Source organism: Elgaria multicarinata, chromosome 9 (assembly GCF_023053635.1).
Source record: "Elgaria multicarinata webbii isolate HBS135686 ecotype San Diego chromosome 9, rElgMul1.1.pri, whole genome shotgun sequence".
NCBI classification, from domain to species: Eukaryota; Metazoa; Chordata; class Lepidosauria; order Squamata; family Anguidae; genus Elgaria; species Elgaria multicarinata.
The window spans coordinates 3,085,105-3,104,535 of record NC_086179.1 but is presented as its reverse complement, the minus strand read 5'-3'; the positions used below and the strand labels follow the sequence as shown (position 1 = coordinate 3,104,535).

General features: G+C 53.1%; 1 protein-coding gene across 2 annotated transcripts in view; it reads left to right on the top strand.

Annotated features, from left to right (window-relative positions):
* Window positions 1–19,431, top strand: part of FLNC (filamin C) — a 117,640-nt gene that overhangs the window by 53,399 nt on the left and 44,810 nt on the right. The window contains exons 9-21 of one of the 2 annotated variants that reach the window (XM_063134602.1): window positions 2,711–2,836; window positions 6,427–6,564; window positions 8,508–8,634; window positions 9,209–9,345; window positions 10,804–10,997; window positions 12,100–12,213; window positions 12,983–13,126; window positions 13,907–14,030; window positions 15,022–15,182; window positions 15,650–15,740; window positions 16,160–16,329; window positions 16,989–17,106; window positions 18,526–18,788. In XM_063134602.1, the coding sequence (XP_062990672.1) occupies window positions 2,711–2,836; window positions 6,427–6,564; window positions 8,508–8,634; window positions 9,209–9,345; window positions 10,804–10,997; window positions 12,100–12,213; window positions 12,983–13,126; window positions 13,907–14,030; window positions 15,022–15,182; window positions 15,650–15,740; window positions 16,160–16,329; window positions 16,989–17,106; window positions 18,526–18,788 (1,907 nt within the window). The remainder of the gene's footprint in view (window positions 1–2,710; window positions 2,837–6,426; window positions 6,565–8,507; window positions 8,635–9,208; window positions 9,346–10,803; window positions 10,998–12,099; window positions 12,214–12,982; window positions 13,127–13,906; window positions 14,031–15,021; window positions 15,183–15,649; window positions 15,741–16,159; window positions 16,330–16,988; window positions 17,107–18,525; window positions 18,789–19,431) is intronic. The other variant, XM_063134603.1, reaches the window with a different exon arrangement.

Sequence of the window (19,431 nt, the reverse complement as noted above, 5' to 3'; positions counted from 1 at the left end):
TGTTGTGTGAGGTAGAAAAATGGGATAAACCCGCATATGCCACCCTGAGCGTCTTGGAAGATGGGAGGAATAATAATAATAATAATAATAATAATAATAATAATAATAATAATAATAATAATATTAATAGCCTTATTATAATAGTGAATGGCTCCTGTTTTAATGTTCTAGGGAACCAAGTCCCTCTGATTTCTATTCCTCAGAAATATGGGGCTAGTACAAGCCTTGAGGGACCAAATCTCTGTATCCCCAGAAGCACAACTTCCTGTGGCAGGGAGAAACCTGCTAGTCTGAAAGAAAGTATCCCCTAAGGCCTGATTTCCCTCGGGGACACTTGCAACCATCCCCTAAGGCCTGATTTTCCCCATGGATGCTAGCAAGCAACCCCTAAGGCCTTATTTCCCTCGGGGATGCTTGCAAGCAACCCCTAAGGCCTGATTGCCCTCGGGGACGCTTGCAAGCAACCCCTAAGGCCTGATTTTCCTCGGGGATGCTTGCAAGCCACCCCTAAGTTCTGATTTTCCCCATGGATGCTTGCAAGCAACCCCTAAGGCCTAATTTCCCCCAGGGATGCTTGCAAGCCACCCCTAAGGCCTAATTTTCCCCATGGATGCTTGCAAGCCACCCCTAAGGCCTGATTTCCCCCGGGGATGCTTGCAAGTAACCCCTAAGGTCTAATTTTCCCCATCGATGCTTGCAAGCAACCTCTAAGGCCTGATTTTCCCCATCGATGCTTGCAAGCAACCCCTAAGGCCTAATTTTCCCCATGGATGCTTGCAAGTAACCCCTAAGGCCTGATTTTCCCCATCGATGCTTGCAAGCCACCTCTAAGGCCTGATTTTCCCCATCGATGCTTGCAAGCAACCCCTAAGGCCTGATTTTCACATTATTTGTAGAACAGCAACATTTTGAACACAACAAAGACTGATTTTCATTTGCTTGGTTTTGGGTTTTTTTTTATGATGGGGTAATAAAGGTACCCCATTTAATGGGGACACTTCTTCTACTCCTGCTCTACGGGCGCAAGCCTCTGCATGTTTAGACAGAAAAAGTCCTACAATTCCCAGTTTTCCCCAACCAACATGGCTGACTGTAGAATGCTGGGAGTTGTAGGACTTTTTCCCCTGTCTAAACATCCATATGTTGGTACCCTAAGTCTCATGCAAAATCTCAGACTCATCCTCCAAAATTCCCTTCATTTGCTCTTTGGACGTTCCTAGGAAATCTGGTTGCAGAGAGACCTGTCACTCCGCAGCAACTTCCCCTCTTTCCTGCAGTGAAAAACAGGAATCTCTGACGCATCGTAGCTTCCTGTCAACAACATCTCCTTCTGCCCGTGCTGCTGAACGCTTCTCGCAAGCCACAGCAAGCGGCGGTGTTCATCTGGCATAAAAACCCAACGCCACGAGGTTTATCTGCCAAGCAACATGTGCTCAGCTTGCGCCCTCTTTGGGGGTCCCAGCACACTCACCCCATGAGCCGGGTTCTTAGGCCACGATCCAAAACAGACTTAATAAGAAGTCGTCTCCACTGAGCGCAATGGGTAGAGTCACCCTATGGAAAGAAGGGCTCCTGTATCTTTAACTGCTGTGATGAAGAGGGAATTTCAGCAGGTGTCATTTGTAGGCGTGCAGCACCTGGTGAAATTGCCTCTTCATCACAGCAGTTAAAGCTGCATTAGTCCTGTCCTCTCTTGTATCTTGGTCACACTAGGCAGGGCTCCTGCAGCTTTAACTGTTGTGATGACGGGGGAATCTCACCAGGTGGTGCACGCCTACAAATGACACCTGCTGAAATTCCCTTTTCAATAGAGCTGTTAAAGATTCAGGAGCCCTGTCCTCCTTTCCATAGGGTCACCCTAGCAATGGGAACTGCTTCTGAGTGAATACACTTTATGCATCCCCATTTTACAGATGTGGGAACTTAGTCTGAAAGATTTCCCCAAGGTAGGCTGACCCTATGAAAAGGAGGACAGGGCTCCTGTATAGAAAAGGGTTGCATAGAAAAGGGAATTTCAGCAGGGGTCATTTGTATATATGGAGAACCTGGTGAAATTCCCTCTTCATCACAACAGTTAAAGCTGCAGGAACTATCCTAGAGTGACCAGATTTAAAAGAGGGCAGGGCTCCTGCAGCTTTAACTGTTGTGATGAAGAGGGAATTTCACCAGGTTCTCCATATATACAAATGAGACCTGCTGAAATTCCCTTCTCAATACAACTGTTAAAGATACAGGAGCCCAGTCCTCCTTTCCATAGGGTCACCCTAAACCAAGGTATCCCAGTGAGGTAGCACATATGGAAGTTCTCTACACACACGCAAACACACACACACACCATCCTGGCTGTGTAGGAGCAGATTGTGGTTACTCACTGTAGTAACCACAATCTGGTTACTACGGTGAACCAGAGTGCACTCTACACATGCTCAGAGGCAGCCTCATTGTTATTCTGGAGTTAAGCCTGGTTTTAAGAAAAGGGTTTAACGATTCAGCGTTCCCAATATACAGATGGGCAAACTGAGGCCAAGATTCAGTTGCCCTCCCGCCATGCTGGGTTGCACTGCCCCTTGTGAGTCCAGGCTGCCTGCACCGTGGGGAGTCTTCTGGCCAGAGTTTGGGCTTCCTCAACCCATCTTCCGGGCTCCCGCTGCTTCCTCATCCTGCGACACCTGACTAACTCATCCTCTCCTCTTTCCTCCGACACCTGCAGCGCCGCCTCCCCCACTTCCGCCCGGCGTCTCCCCCATTCAGATCATCCCTCAGTCCGTCCGCACCCCGCCAGCCGATAAGGCCAAGAAAATCCCACCCCCCATTCTTCCCAAGTCACGTAAACCAAGTTAGTAGCGCAAACCTGGCTGAGGGTTTCCTTGCACCTGCGCTTCCTGGCATGACCTGGCCCAGCGTTGGCATGGCATGGACAGGATCGTGGCGCCCTCGGCCCCCCCGTTTGGTTTGAATGGTTCCTTGGTTCATGGCGGGGGTAGGTGGGTGGGAGGTAGATAGAAGTGTTAATTAGGGGCGGCCCTATGAAAAGGAGGGCAAGGCTCCTGCATCTTTAACAGATGTATAGAAATGGGAATTCCAGCAGGTGTCATCTGTATGCATGTAGGCACCTGGTGAAATCCCCTCTTCATCACAATGGTTAAAGCTGCAGGAGCTATACTATGTGTGGAAAGGAAAGGAAAGGAACCTCTTGCGCAAGCACTGAGTCATTACTGACTCTTGGAGGGACGCCAGCTTTCGCTGACGTTTTCTTGGCAGGCCTTATAGCGGGGTGGTTTGCCGTTGCCTTCCCCGGCCATTATTCCCTTTCCCCCAGTTAACTGGGTACTCATTTTACTGACCTCGGAAGAATGGAAGGCTGAGTCGACCCGAGCCGGCTGCCTGAAACCAGCTTCCGCTGGGATCGAACTCAGGCCGTGGGGAGAGTTTCAGCTGCAGAAACTGCTGCTTTACCACTCTGCGCCACACGAGGCTCATATACTATGTGTGACCAGATACAAAAGAGGGCAGAGCTCCTGCAGCTTTAAATGTTGTGCTGAAGAGGGGATTTCACCAGGTGCTGCATGTATACAAAGGACACCTGCTGACATTGTCCTTTTCTATACAACCGTTAAAGGTACAGGAGCCCAGTCCTCCTTTCCATGTGGTCACCCTATAATGGTTAAAGAGACCAGGAGAAAAGCAGGGCTTGCAGCTCAGATCCCCAGAAGGGCTGGGAGGAAGCCTTAGGACGGGATTCCTCCTCGTCTAGGCACCCAGCAATCCTGACAGGAGGACCGCCGTGCCTAGAGTGACCATATGAAAACGAGGACAGGGCTCCTGTATCTTTAACAGTTGTATTGAAAAGGGAATTTCAGCAGGTGTCATTTGTATATATGGGGAACCTGGTGAAATTTCCTCTTCATCACAACAGTTAAAGCTGCAGGAGCCCTGCCCTCTTTTAAATCTGGTCACTCTAGTATAGCTCCTGCAGCTTTAACTGTGGTGATGAAGAGGGAATTTCACCAGGTGCTGCATGCATACAAAAGACACCTGCTGAAATTCCTTTTCTATGCAACTGTTAAAGATACAGGAGCCCGGTCCTCCTTTCCATAGGGTCACCTTAGCCATGTCCCAGCTCCCTCAGTTTTGCTTCCGGAATTCTGTCTTGTGCATGGCATCGTGTGGGCCCCACCTGAAACCCGCTCTCTAGCCGGTCCTTTTCGCCCACCTGTCGGTTTCTGTCTGTTCCGGTGTGTGCAGTGGTGAGGTATATTGAAAGGGCTGCCTGCAAGAGAAGCCCAGCATGCTTCACTTTCAAACTGCATTGCCTCCTGGGAGCTGTAGTCTTTGCCACGGGCATCTCCAAGCCTGAGCTTGCTCCACCAAACTGGGCATCCATACAGACGCTTCTAACGCCTGCTCCTCTTCCTCCAACTTGTCAACAGTGCACTAATCGATCATTGCTAATTCAGTCATCCATAACCCTCCATAATCTCCCCCCCTCACTTCCCTCTTGTTTGGGGTTGGGAAAAATATTATTTTTTTCCTTCTTGCGTGCGGGTTGATTTCATTTGAAGACAAGTTCACTGGAAAAACTGCACGTGCTGCAACGTCCACACTGAGCAGGAGAAATAAAGTCCCAGCGAGGTGGCACGAGTGCTTGGACGGACTGGCTTTAAAATCCGAGCCAGAACTGTTGGCTTTACACTTCCCACTGGCAAAAGAATATAGGATTATGGTCAAGGGTTCTAGTCTCCACTCAGCCACTGGATGAATTTGGGCCAGTCACAGACTCTCAGCCCAGCCTACCTCACAGGGTCGTTGTTGTGAGGATAAAATGGAGAGGAGGGGGGATTATGTAGGCTGCCTTGGGTTCCTTGGAGGGAAAAAAGGCGGGATAGAAATGTAATAAAATAAATAAATAAATAAATAAATAAAGCTCTGCCTTGGTAAAAATGGAGCAAAGGGGATTGAGGGGGAGCATTTAGGAACTGGGGTGGTGGTGGTTGAAGGTGTGTCAAAGAGAGCAAGCCGGTATCTCCTTGGGATGTGAGGTATCATGGCTAGGGTGACCATATGAAAAGGAGGACAGGGCTCCTGTATCTTTAAGAATTGCATAGAAAAGGGGATTTCAGCAGGTGTCATTTGTATAGATGGAGAACCTGGGGAAATTCCCTCTTCCTCACAACATTTAAAGCTGCAAGAGCTATACTAGAGTGACCAGATTTAAAAGAGGGCAGGGCTCCTGCAGCTTTAACTGTTGTGATGAAGAGGGGATTTCACCAGGTTCTCCATATATACAAATGACACCTGCTGAAATTCCCTTTCCCATGCAACTCTTAAAGATACAGGAGCCCTGTCCCCCTTTTCATATGGTCACCCTAATCTTGGCAGTCTGGAGGTATTTTTCAGAGGGCTGGATATTCCCAGAAGTCAAGAGGAGGGCACTTTCTGTCTTAGAATCATAGATTCATAAGTTGAGCTGGAAGGGGTTTCTAAGGTCATCGAGTCCAACCCCCTGCTCAGTGCAGGAATCCGCCTTCAAGCATCCCTGACAGATGTCCGTCCAGCTGCCTCGTGAAGGCCTCTAGTGTGGGAGAGTCTTTAAAAAACTCTTGTGTTATTTCAGGGTTTGACAACTTGTGGTATCTGTTTCCATCCAGAGAACGCATGTTATTGGGTGGATTAAAAATTAATTAATTAGTTGATTAATAACTAAATTAAAATTCAAAGCAATGCCACCAGGTATAAAGTGGCACAGCTGGTAGAACAGTGTTCTCTTATCTCAGCCTTCCCCAACCTGGTGCCCTTCAGGTGTGTTGGACTACAACTCCCAGAATCCCCCATACAGCTATGCCAAGGGTGGTCCAACACATCTGGAGGGCAGTAGATCAGGGAAAGCTGCTTTATAGGGATTCACATGAGTTTCCCAGTTTGCAGCGGGTACATTTTGTGACCTTCACCCTTGGGTTGTTGTTCAAGCCCGACCGGCCGCCCCCTCTTCTGCCCTTACGATACACTGCCTGGGAAACCCCAGCAAGACTCAGCCGGGCGGCTTCCCTGTCTGGAAAAGCCCTGGAGCTGCAAGCAGGCTCAATGGTCTCCCCGGCCAGCTCGCCCCTTCCGCTTGCATCGCTTGTGTATCCGAGATGGTGCATGGAGGGTCTGGCCTGAGCTGCTCAGGTGCCCGCCTGGGCCAGACCACGTGTGCAAACGGCATTGCCTTGCTCGGCTCGTCCTGGGCTTTTGCAGCCTTTGGCGGTACCAAGCCAGCCCTCGGCAGCACAAGATGCTCCCCCCACAGCTACACCGCTATCCCAACCCCCTGCCGAGAGTGCCTGCCTGGGTTCCAGGCGCATGGAGAGTGACCCACTGGGCTAAGATCCGTGCCAGACCCCCTCTCCGGACGCTAAGCACGCTTCTCTCCTCTCGTCTCTGCAGCCTGCAGCCCCAACGCCTGCCGGGCCATGGGCCGGGGCCTCCAGCCAAAGGGCGTGCGCGTCAAGGAGGCGGCGGACTTCAAGGTCTACACCAAAGGAGCCGGCACGGGCGAGCTGAAGGTGGTGGTCAAGGGTCCAAGTACGTGCTGGGCAAATGTTCCCCGGGCTTTTCTGCTGTGATAACAAATGCTGTGTGTTGACAGGAGACAGGAGCGGCTAGTGGTGGTGTAGAGGAGCCCGCAGGGACGCCGCCTGGCACTTTTTTATTAGCAGGGAGGAGGACACCACCTGCCCCCGGCCTTTGGGATCCCCTGTTTCCTCTCAGCTGAGCTGCAACCTTCTCAGTAGCTGGGGGTGCGGAGGGTGGGGAAAGGCTCCTGGACCAGGGCGCCGTCCAACCTCGAGGAGGAAGGGGGTGGTGCAGGTTGCCAGGGTGGCTGGGAGAGGATCTCCCCTGGCACAAGATCTGGCCTGACCGGAAGAAGCCAGGTTGCAGGATGAATGCACGACCTCTGAGCTAGCGAGGTCCCAGGGCAAGTGAGAGCCAAGATGGCAACCTGAACTTGACACACACACACCCAATGCTGATCCTGTGGGCCATGCCTCCAAGGCTCAGGCTAGTAGGCTGATTGGTACAGCAGTCGGTCTCAGGCAAGGCTGCCCCCTGGTTGGGGTCTGTGCGCAGGGCTAACGTCTGGAGGGTGCAGGGACGAGAGCGGTAACTTGTCCAGTACCCAGGGCTCTGGTGGAGCTTACTCTGGACTGCAAGCCCATTGCCATCAAGAAGTAAAAAATTGAGGCCACCTTGTGTGGCGATGCTGCCTGGGGATCTTTACATGAACCTACCCGCTCACTGCGCTCAACATCTAAGGTCCTCCTCCGAGTGCCTACTCCGAGGGAAGCTCGGAGGATGGTAACAAGGGAGAGGGCCTTCTCAGTGGTGGCCCCCCGACTGTGGAATGATCTCCCCATTGAGGCTCGCCTAGCGCCAACATTGTTAGCTTTTCGGCGCCAGGTCAAGACTTTTCTCTTCTCCCAGGCATTTTAACAGCATTTAACAACGTTAAGTTTGTTTTTAATGGACCCCAGAATTGTTGTTTTTAAATGGATACTGTTGTTTTTATACTGTTTTTCATGTTTTTGATGGCTTTTAAATTTTGTATACTTTTAATGTTTACCATTTTTAATTGTTGTAAACCGCCCAGAGAGCTTTGGCTGTGGGGTGGTATATAAATGTAATTAAATAAATAAATAAAATAAATAAATAAAATACATACAGTTGTTTCCCTATTGATAGCGGGTGTCCAGACTTTGTAAGATTTGCTGGAGCCAGAAGCAACCTTAGAATTGAACAAGTGACATTCTGAACAGTGGGCTAACGCTGCAGGCCGCCCTCTCAAAGAGGCACACACAGAGGAACAGGCACTGTTTCAAAGTTGATATACGTCTGTGCATACGTGCCATCCTGCTACGTCTGGCTATAAATACAGATCAGGGAGCTAGAAACATAAGAAGTTGAAACAAAGGTAGCCAAAAGAAGCCAAAGGACACCAGCCCACCCTCCAGTGCTCCAAAACAGACAAAACATCTCAGGGAGACAAAGGCATTTAGCAATTTGTTCAGGCGGGTCCGGAGAAATCATGCTTAGAGATACTGTGCAGGTGTATGTAATCACACCTCTGCCTGATAACCCTTGCTGATCACCTCTGAGAACCCGTCGGGCTCGTCTGCAATCGGCACCAATTTCTAGGTTAGTTGTATGCCGGTTTTAACCTCAGATGCCACAGCCCTGTGTCACAAGTTGGTTCTGTACATGCGACGGGTCAGTACACGGCCACTACACGCGTGTTCACGAGTTCCACACGGCAGCTTAGAATGAGAACGGTTGCGTTTGATCCATGATAACCTGTACACGGTTGGGGAGAAAGGGACATGCCTGGAAAGACCCAGAAGCCTGGCGTTACGAGCGATGCAAAGACAGGACGAAGTGGAACGAAGCCGACCCACCGACGGGACGCTTGGCCTTGGTCTGTGTTTCATCGCTTTGACCATTCGTGTCTCTCCCTCCCCACTTTCTCACAGAAGGCACCGAGGAGCCAGTGAAGGTCCGGGACGTTGGTGACGGGGTGTACGAATGTGAATACAACCCCACGGTGCCCGGGAAATACGTGGTGTCCATTACCTGGGGCGGTCATGCCATCCCGAGGAGGTAAGAGCAAGGCTCAAAATGTAGTAGAATTGGACATAAGGAAAAACGTCCTGACTGTTAGAGCAGTACGACAATGGAACCAGTTACCTAGTGAGGTTGTGGGCTCTCCCACACTAGAAGCCTTCAAGAGGCAGCTGGACAACCATCTTTCAGGGATGCTTTAGGGTGGATTCCTGCATTGAGCAGGGGGTTGGACTGGATGGCCTTAGAGGCCCCTTCCAACTATACTATTCTATGAAACGCCTAAGAATCTTTTCTTTCTTTCTTTCTTTCTTTCTTTCTTTCTTTCTTTCTTTCTTTCTTCAAGTTTTAAATCCCCGTGGTTGTGAAGATATGTTTTCTAGTGGTCAGGAGGTGGGGCTCTGATGCCCCCGCCCCATGAATACCAGAAGTGGAATTAATTGTGCATATATATAAATATATATTAAATGCAAAATGGTTTCAGCAAAATAAGTGGCACCCATGCACAGTGGGTCTTGGGTGTCACTGTCGGCTGCTTTCCAGCAAGGCTCTCTCCAAGCTGGGTCAGGATCCGCCTGGCCTTCGTGTCCCTTGATTTCTTTCTTTTCTCCAGTCCCTTTGAGGTGCAGGTGGGCCCTGAGGCCGGCACGCAGAAGGTCAGAGCCTGGGGGCCCGGCCTGGAGACCGGCATGGTGGGCAAGTCAGCAGACTTTGTGGTCGAGGCGATTGGCACGGAAGTGGGCACGCTGGGTAAGCCAGAGTGGAGGGCGCAGTCCTTGGGGTGGACAGGGTTGTGTGTCCGTGTGTGTGCTGTGGGGGCCCTTGTGGTCAGGGCCGGTGCTACCATAGAGGCCACTCAGGCGGCTGCCTAGAGCGCCAAGGTAAGGGGGGCGCCGAACGCTGCACCCGGAAGCCGCTCTCCCACAATGGCTCTGAGAGGGCGGCTTCCGGGCGCACCGTTCCGAAGCTGCCTGCCTGCCCCAGCATCCTGGCTTCACTTTGACTGGGCGCCCACCCTGCTGAAGCGAAGCGAAGCCACGCCCACCCCCAACTCCAGCGTCCTGGCTTCGCTTCGGCTGGGCGGGCGAAATGGCACCCCATGCCCAGGTACGCTGGGGTGGGGGTGGGAGTGGGTGAAAGCAGCTCACCTGCAGGGCCGGTGCCAGACTATTTTGCGCCTTAGGCAGGTGAGCTGCTTTCACCCACGCCCACCCCCACCCCAGCATACCTGGGCATGGGGTGCCATTTTGCCCGCCCAGCTGAAGCGAAGCCAGAACGCTGGGGTAGGGAGGTGGGGTGGTGGCTTCAGAACGGCGCGCCCAGAAGTCGCTCTCCCAGAGCAGCTTCCGGCTGGGTGCGCCGTTCCAAAGCCGCCCCCCACCCCAGCATCCTGGCTTCGCTTTGGCTGGGCGGGCGAAATGGCACCCCATGCCCAGGTACGCTGGGGTGGGGGTGGGCGTGGGTGAAAGCAGCTCACCTGCCTCGGGCACAAAATAGTCTGGCACCGGCCCTGCTTGTGGTGCCGACCGGAGGAACTCTCCGCTCTGATGCCTCTCAGTGGCCGGCCCAGGCCAACCTTGCAAGCAAATAATTAAAAATTGCTTGAAATTATTATTCTCCACCAGCCGCTTTGGGAAGGTTATTTCAGCATAAAGCGCTTGGAATAACGTAACAGCTGAGTGTTGGGCTTAGGCCGTTTGTGTTTTGAATTGTTAAAAAATTAACTTACCAAATCCTAAGAAAAGCATTCAAACAAACAAACGAAAAAAGCATTGAATAAGTCTAATTAAGAGAAGGTCGTACGTTTAACATTCCTCCACCCACCCCTTTTACAGACAAAAATATAGCTGGAATCCATTGACTGGGTTTGAGATATTTTCAGTGTTTTACCACAAATCCTTCCCTTTAATCGCAAACTCAGGCGGTGAGTGCTGACGGGAATGGAGGCAAAACGGGGTGGGGGTGGGCGTGTTGGCCATGCTAGCTGGGAATGATGGGGGTTGCAGTCCAACCCGTCTGGAGGGCGCGCAGCTGGGGGAGGCTGCACCAGGAGCTGAGGGTGCGCTGCAACGTTTTGCTGTGGGGTGTCTTTACTGTCGCTTCTTTTGGGTGGACAGCAGTGCTGTGAGCGAGTGGTCTGAGGAGCCGGCCCCCCGTACTGCCCACTCCCGGCCTAAGCTGCTCCCCTCCCTGCCTCCCTCCCTGCAGGCTTCTCCATCGAGGGCCCCTCACAGGCCAAGATTGAGTGCGATGACAAAGGGGACGGATCCTGCGACGTCCGCTATTGGCCCACCGAGCCGGGCGAGTACGCCGTGCACGTGATCTGCGACGACGAGGACATCAAGGACAGCCCCTTCATTGCCCACATCCTGCCTGCCACCAACGAGTACTTCCCAGAGAAGGTAGGCCTTCCCCAACCTGGCCCGTGAGAGTCGACCTGTCCCCCACAACCTCTGCCCACATCCGCAACCACTTCCTCCAGAAGCCGCCCCTGCCCTCCAGCGCAACCCATCGGAGCCACCCTGTCCCTCTCCCCTTGCGGTGTGAACCTACTTGTACCCTGCGATCAAGAGCTGAGGGCCTCTTCTGAAGGCTGCTCGGAAAATAGCAACAGGGCCTTTTTGGTGGTGGCCCCAAGCGCCTGCTTGCTGATATTGCCACCTTTTCAGCTTCAGGTTAAGACTATTCCCATTAAGGCTCTTCGTCTATTCCTACGCCCACAGTGGCAGATAGTGGGCTGTTCAATACGGCAGCAGAACCGTTTTGATTGCCACTGGTAGTTTAGTTGTCTAATGGAGCAGGGGTGTTTGAGTGGAATAGCGCTTTTTAGCAGTGTTCAGTTTTTTGTATTTTAATTTTGTTTTGCGACGCCTTGAGGGTTTTTTTTGTCTAAAACAAATCTAATAAGGACGCAGACAAGCTGGAGCATGTTCAGAGGAGGGCAACCAGGATGATCAGGGGTCTGGAAACAAAGCCCTATGAAAAGAGACTGAAAGAACTGGGCATGTTTAGCCTGGAGAAGAGAAGATGGAGGGGAAACATGAGAGCACTCTTCAAATACTTGAAAGGTTGTCATGCAGAGAAGGGCCAGGATCTCTTCTCGATCCTCCCAGAGTGCAGGACACGGAATAACGGGCTCAAGTTAAAGGAAGCCAGATTCCAGCTGGACATCAGGAAAAACTTCCTGACTGTTAGAGCAGTACGACAGTGGAACCAGTGACCTAGGGAGGTGGTGGGCTCTCCCACACTAGAGGCCTTCAAGAGGCAGCTGGACAGCCATCTGTCAGGGATGCTTTAGGGTGGATTCCTGCATTGAGCAGGGGGTTGGACTCGATGGCCTTGTAGGACCCTCCAACTCTGCTTTTCTATGATTCTATGATTCTATAATAAATAATAATAAGAAGAACGAGCGTTGAGGAGACATTGAAGGATTACGGGAGCAGCAGGGTAGGCCTGACTGTGGTCAGAGTGTCCAGACCTAACGCCGTTTTCGTCCCCTTCCAGGTCAAAGCTTTTGGCCCTGGACTGGAGCCCACCGGCTGCATCGTGAACAAGCCGGCAGAGTTCACCATCGATGCCCGGGGAGCGGGCAAGGCGGAGCTCAAGATCTACGCCCAGGTAGGTAGCAAAGCGTCCCGAGTCCCCAGGTCGCCCTTTCTGTTCCACGCAAAGCGTCACTCTCAGTAAACAGCCCCTGGGACTCGCTTCAGCCTCTGAGGCGCTTTGCTTCTTCAAGGGGAGATTGCAGTGCATCGAAAGAGAGTCAAGAGCTGTAGTCTATGCCCTTGGTTTGCCTTTCCCCCCTCCTCAAATAAGGACGCCTAGGCAAACGCCTGCATGTGCCGTTTCTCGATCCGGTAGAAGCTGAACCGGGGAACGGAGGCAGCTTTTGTGCTTTTGTTCAGCTAATTGGTGGGAGAATCAGGACAGATAAAAGGAAGGACGTCTCCACACCGTGCAGAGTTAAACTACGGAGTTTGCGGCCACAGGACGTAGTGATGGCCCCCAGTTTCGATGCCTTTAAGAGGGAGTTGGATCAATTCCTGGAAGAGAAGGCTGTCGATGGCTCCTAGCCCTGATGGCTGTGTGCTATCTCCAGTATTTGAGGCAGTAAGCCTGTGTGCCCCAGTTGCTGGGGAACATGGGTGGGAGGGTGCTGTTGTCCTGTTTGTTGGTCCCTGGTCAACAGCTGGTTGGCCACTGTGTGAACAGAGTGCTGGGCTAGATGGACCCTTGGTCTGATCCATCATCAGGGCTCTTCTTACGTTCTTATGTTCTTATGTCCACATTGATTTCCTCTGGTTTCCATATCTTAGTCACCTTGGAGGGTGACCAAGAGAAGGAACCCAGAAATGGGCTTTTGTATGAAAGGCGTTCTTCTTTCCAGGATGCAGAAGGCGTCCCCATTGACATCAAGATCAAGAACAACGGTGATGGGACCTTCTCCTGTGTCTACGTCCCCACCAAGGCCATCAAGCACACCATCATCATCAGCTGGGGAGGCGTCAACGTCCCCAAGAGCCCCTTCCGGGTGAGCAGTGGAGCCAGGCAGGGCCTCATGTCACTCAGCCTTCTGGCTTCCAGCCGGGGCCTGTTGAGAGGGCCAGGGCGGAGCAACGTACAGTGACGGAGCCGATGGGTGGGAGATTCAGGCCATAGCTAGACCTAAGGTTTATCCCTGGATCGTCCAGGGGTCAAACCTGTTCATCTAGGTGACACACAGGGGATCCAGTGCTCAGGCAGGGGCGAACCCTGGATGATCCCAGGAGAAACCTTCAGTCTAGCTGTGGCCTCAGGCAGATCAAAGGAAGGGCTCCTTCACACAGCCCATAGTTAAACAGTGAAATTCACTTCCACAAGACGTTGGGCTTCTCCACATGTAGCAAAAATCCCTCAGCCTTGCACGGGTTTAAGGGTCGGCACAAAACATGCCCTCCTCACTCACCCCCGTTTTTGCTGGTTCCTTCCCATATGTTTCAACTTTACTGCCAGCAGATGGCGGTGCTTTATAGCGCGTTTCCCATTTATTACCGCATCATTGACGTTTTTATAAAATGGCGGATTCCCGCTTGAAAACGGCGGGGGAGGCATCGGATGTTGATGAAGTCATGAAAAGGACTCGCGAACTTCCATGAGCGGCCAATCGTGAGCGTGCAATGAATCGCTCTTGTGGAGAAGCAACATACAGCTCTTATGTTCTGGGGGGGGGGGCGCACTTCACACAACCCGCCACTGGCTTCTTGTTTTTTCCCTCTTGACGCGATGGAAAGCTCCCCCACCTCTAAATTCTGCCCCACCTTCCTCCTGGCAGGTAATGGTTGGCGAAGGCAGCCACCCGAACAAAGTCAAGGTGTACGGTCCTGGAGTTGAGAAGACAGGCTTGAAGGCCAATGAGCCCACTTACTTCACAGTGGATTGCAGCGAGGCGGGACAAGGTGAGGCGGGCCGAGGGCTGGAACAGAGTGCAAAGATGCCGCTGGTCCGCGAGAGGCGTTGGGCGTCGTTGGCTGCCGCTCCCACGAAGGCGCCGCCAAGCTACCCAAGCGGATCCTTTCATGCCTGACCTGACGCAATAAGAGACTGAAAGATTCTTCGGTCTCTTGGTCCAGGGTTCAAGTTTCCTGTAGGGTTTAGCTTAAGCTGGCAAGGAATTGTTGCCAAAGAGCTACTTCAGTGTTCCCCAACCTGGTGCCCTCCAGATGTGTCAAACTGCTACCTCCATAATTCCCAGATGTGTTGAACTTCCATAATTCCAGATCTATAACTCCCATAATTCCAGATGTGTTGAGCAGCAACTTCCATAATTCCCAGATGTGCTGAACTGGCGTAATTCCAGATCTATAACTCCATAATTCCAGATGCGTCTAACTACAGCCTCTATAATTCCCAGATGTGTTCAAATGCCACAATTCCAGATGTATAACCCCATGATTCCAGATGTGTTGAACTGCAATTCTGATCGTTCCCAGACAGCATGGCCAACGTTTCTGGCTGGGCATTATTGGAGTCGCAGTTCAACATATCCGGAGGGCACCAGTTAGGAGACTGTCTTGCTAGCTGGTTTCCAGCAATATCTTGATTCTTGGGCCACGTCCTGCCTTAAGCCGTCTCACTGAACGCTCGGCTCCCTCCATGATCGCATTGGGCTTTGTTGGGGATCTGAATGGGGGTAGCGACACTTCTGAGCGCCGCCTTCCTTGGAGACGTTGTCGGCCGCACCGTGCCGCACCGGGGCACACGTAGCGCTGCACACGATCAAAGAAAGAAGGGCTCTAGCGTGGGGCATGGTGTGTGTGTGTCGGAACCGGCTGCTTGCCTCCCACCTCTGGCACCTCTGGCACCTCTGGGCCAGCGGAGGGAGCTTGGCTTGTCCCAGCTGGCCCTGGCGTGTCCCTCTCATGGAGCGCCGCCCCGTCTGTCTTCCAGGGGACGTCAGCATCGGCATCAAGTGCGCCCCGGGCGTGGTGGGGCCGCTCGAAGCTGACATCGATTTCGACATCATCAAGAACGACAACGACACCTTCACCGTCAAATACATGCCTCCCGGCCCCGGGCGTTACACCATCATGGTGCTCTTTGCCAACCAGGTAAGCGGGCCACTCCTCGGCGCCCAGGCCTCCGTCAGCCCCAGCGCCTCTCCGTTTGAGATGGGAACGGGGTCTGGGGAAGGAGGGACCATCTGCAGTTCCTCCAGCTGCAGGCTGAAGGGTGGGACCGCGCCCAGGCCAGCATGGTTGGGCCCTTGCTGAGGGCCCACGCCCCGCTAGGGGTCCTCTGGCAAGAACCTCCTGGACCTGAGTCTCCTCTTCACCGGCGGTGGAAGTGAGGAGGAGCAGGAGACGCCTCCTTGCTCCCTGCTTGTCGAGAAAGCAAGGGGGAGCGAGGAGGAGGAGGAGGAGGAAGAGGAAGAGCAGCTGGTGACCATGGTGGGAAGAAGGTGGACTCACTGAAGGAGGGGTGTTGGATCTCACCTCACGGGGGAGGGGAGCAGTGGGTTCTCCCCCCTCCCATCAACCATGGCTCAGTCCCCTTCTCCGCTTTGCCGCCCCCTCAGGAGATTCCCATCAGCCCTTTCCACATCAAGGTGGACCCCTCCCACGATGCCAGCAAGGTGAAGGCCGAGGGGCCTGGACTCAGCCGGACAGGTGAGCAGCGGCCGAGGAGTCGGGGGAGGCGGGGATTTGGCCACCCAGACCAGGGAAGAGGCAACTCGCTGAGAGGCGAAGCCCGGGGACTGATGGGAGAGAAGGGCCCTCTCAGAAGAAGTCTCTCTAAAGCCCAGAACTCGCAGCATTTTAGAACTCCTTTGGGGTGTGGGGTGGGGTTAAGCCGTGAATTCAGTCCACAGCAGCCTCCCCTAAGCTGCTGCTCCTCAGATGTGTTGTACCGCAACTCCCCTAATCCCCCAGCCAGCATGGTCCTCAGCAGAGGGCTCGGCATCTTTACCCTCTGAGGAGAGAGGGCCGGAGGGGGAGCCCCCCACCCCTTGCCCATCTGCAAGGGGGAAAGCCGTCGAACCCAGGAGCTGAGCGCCTTCTCCCCCGCCGGGGCCTTTTCTTCCCAGGTGTGGAGGTCGGGAAGCCCACCCACTTCACCGTCTTCACCAAGGGGGCCGGCAAAGCCAAGCTGGACGTGCACTTTGCCGGGGCCGCCAAGGGCGAGGTGGTGCGGGACTTCGAAATCATCGACAACCACGACTACTCCTACACCGTCAAGTACACGGCCGTGCAACAGGTGAGAGGGCGCTTCCCTCCCTTCGCTCTGCCTCCTGTCCGGCAGGCTTCCCGGCCGGGTCTCTGACTGAATCCCCCAAAGTTCCTTAGGACGAAGCTTCTCGTTGCATTTAAAGCCGCCCCAAGTTACATCTCCCCCACTCCCGTATCCCAAATACTGGCTCAGAATGCCTTGCATGGTGCCCTCTGGTCCCATCTATAATCTTTCATAGAATCACAGAATAGCAGAGTAGGAAGGGGCCTACAAGGCCATCCAGTCCAACCCCCTGCTCAATGCAGGAATCCACCCTAAAGCATCCCTGACAGATGGTTGTCCAGCTGCCTCTTGAAGGCCTCTAGTGTGGGAGAGCCCACCACCTCCCTAGGTAGCTGGTTCCATTGTTGTACTGCTCTAACAGTCAGGAAGTTTTTCCTGATGTCCAGCCGGAATCTGGCTTCCTGTAACTTGAGCCCGTTATTCCGTGTCCTGCACTCTGGGAGGATCGAGAAGAGATCCTGGCCCTCCTCTGTGTGACATCCTTTTAAGTATTTGAAATATTTCCTTTCCTCGGGGTTGTAGTTATGTGTGTGTGTGTGTTGGGTGGGACGGGCTGGAGGAGGGTGCACGTATATCTTTGGTGCCTGACCTTGATCTCTTTCCTTCCCTCCCACCCCATCTAGGGTAACATGGCCGTGACAGTGACATACGGTGGAGACCCCATTCCCAAGAGCCCCTTCCCGGTCAACGTGGCTCCACCCCTTGACCTCAGCAAGGTCAAAGTGCAAGGCCTCAACAGCAGTGAGTAGGGTGCTGGGATTACGGGTGGGTGGGGAAATGGGCAGGATTCGGCAGGGGGTGGGTTGGCGTGGGCTGGGGAGACCCCTGGGCGTGGTGACAACCTGCAGCGTTCTACACCGCGGTTGGACAGCAGGCGGATCTCCAGATGTGTTGGACTTCAACTCCCAGAAGCCCCTGCCAGCATGGCCAACGGTCAGGGATCCTGGGAGCTGAAGTCCCCATACATCTGGAGAGCTACTTTCTGCCCACTTCTGCACGACGTGGTCTCCACGTACCCAGCACCATTCGTGCTACTTCAGGGACGCTTTGTGCACTTCCGCCAACTTTTGAAAACCCCGAAGGAGGAGATTTAGGCTTCCCTGTATGTCCTACTCAGCTGACTTGGGATGAAAACACAGTTCAGGAAACTAGGGGCGAGATTTCCGTGCTTGCCTTCTTTCAAAACGCACTCCCCTAGTAAGGGCTGCATATAAAATAAATAAAATAAGTAAGCAGGTAAGGCTTCAATCGTAGGTACACCTACTTGGCAGTAAGCCTCATTGAACTCAGTGGGGTTTACTGCTGTGCAAATATATATTTCTCGGATTGAGCTTACGATGCCTTACATAGACTACACCATAGAATCATAGAATCATAGAGTTGGAAGGGGCCTACAAGGCCATCAAGTCCAACCCCCTGCTTAGTGCAGGAATTTACCCTAAAGCATCCCTGACAGATGGTTGTCCAGCTGCCTCTTGAAGGCCTCTAGTGTGGGAGAGCCCGCAACCTCCCTAGGTCACTGGTTCCATTGTCGTACTGCTCTAACAGTCAGGAAGTTTTTCCTGAGGTCCAGCCGGAATCATAGAATCATAGAATCCTAGAATAGCAGAGCCAGAAGGGGCCTACAAGGCCATCGAGTCCAACCCCCTGCTCAATGCAGGAATCCACCCTAAAGCATCCTAAAACTTGAGCCCCTTATACCGTGTCCTCAACTCGGTGTCTGCTGCTTCATTTGGTGTCTTTGGCGTCACTTATAGTTTTCTTATTTAGTTGTGACGCCTCACGTAGGGTATTGTTCTTCGATGCATAATAGCCGCTCGTGGATCTATAATCGGTTTACTTCTCTAATGCTTCCGAAAGGCAGTCTCAGCCATGAGCTGCCCCCAAATCCTGCAGGCGTTTAATCCTCTGAATTAATGTGTTGATGGCGTTATCTGTTCTTCCGTCTTCAACGGTTGCTGGCTGCAAGGCCATCGAGTCCAACCCCCTGCTCAGTGCAGGAATCCACCCTAAAGCATCCCTGACAGATGGTTGTCCAGCTGCCTCTTGAAGGCCTCTAGGGTGGGAGAGCCCACAACCTCCCTAGGTATTTGCATTTTGTTATGGGGGGGTTGGGAGACATTCTGTCTGATTCCACCCTGCTTTCCGCCCGTCCTGCAGAGGTGGACGTGGGTCGCGACCAAGAATTTGCCATCAACACGAAGGGAGCCGGCGGCCAAGGGCAGGTGGACGTCAAGATCAGCTCGCCTTCCCGCCGCCCCATCCCCTGCAAGGTGGAAACGGGCACCACCAACGACATCCACTCCGTGAAGTACATGCCCCCCGAGGAGGGGCCCTACAAGGTGGACATCACGTACGATGGGCACCCTGTGCCGGGGAGCCCCTTCGCCGTGGAGGCCGTCATGCCCCCCGACCCGTCCAAGGTGAGTGCCCCTAGGGTCTTTCTTGCTCAGCGTTATGCTCACGCAGTGGCCCACCAGCGCTACGATCCAGGTAGATTTTGCTGAAAGCACAAAATGAGCTCAAGTGTTTCGTACAATAGCCCTGCGGAGTAGGCCACTATTATCACCCAAGAACAGTGGCTTGCTTAAGCCCACGTAGAGGAATTAGGAGGGCCACGTAGTGGCGGAGCTGAGATTTGAACCAGGGACTGTATTAAGGACTTAAGAAGAGCCAGGCTGGGCCAGACCAAGGGTCTAGCTCAGCGGTTCCCAAACATTTTCAGGTAACCACCCCCTTGGTTCCACAAACTCATGCCCAGAGCCCCCTGCTCATAGCCCCTTTAAATGGGAAGCACCCGCTGCAGACTTGCCGAGGGAGGGAGGGAAAAGAGAGCAAACGCCTCTGTATTGCAGCTGGCATCTCTTCATTAGCGTTTTGGTGCTTGTGAAACATTTCAATTCACCGTTAAAAGGGCTCTTCTTAAACGGTATTAATACATGAGTGGATTCTTCCCCTACATGGCTTGTGACCAAACTACCTTCTCCCATAAAAATGTCCCTGGGTTTTAAGACCTTCTGGAGAGGCGCTTCTCAGAAAAGACCACCTTGAGCGCCCCCCTGCCAC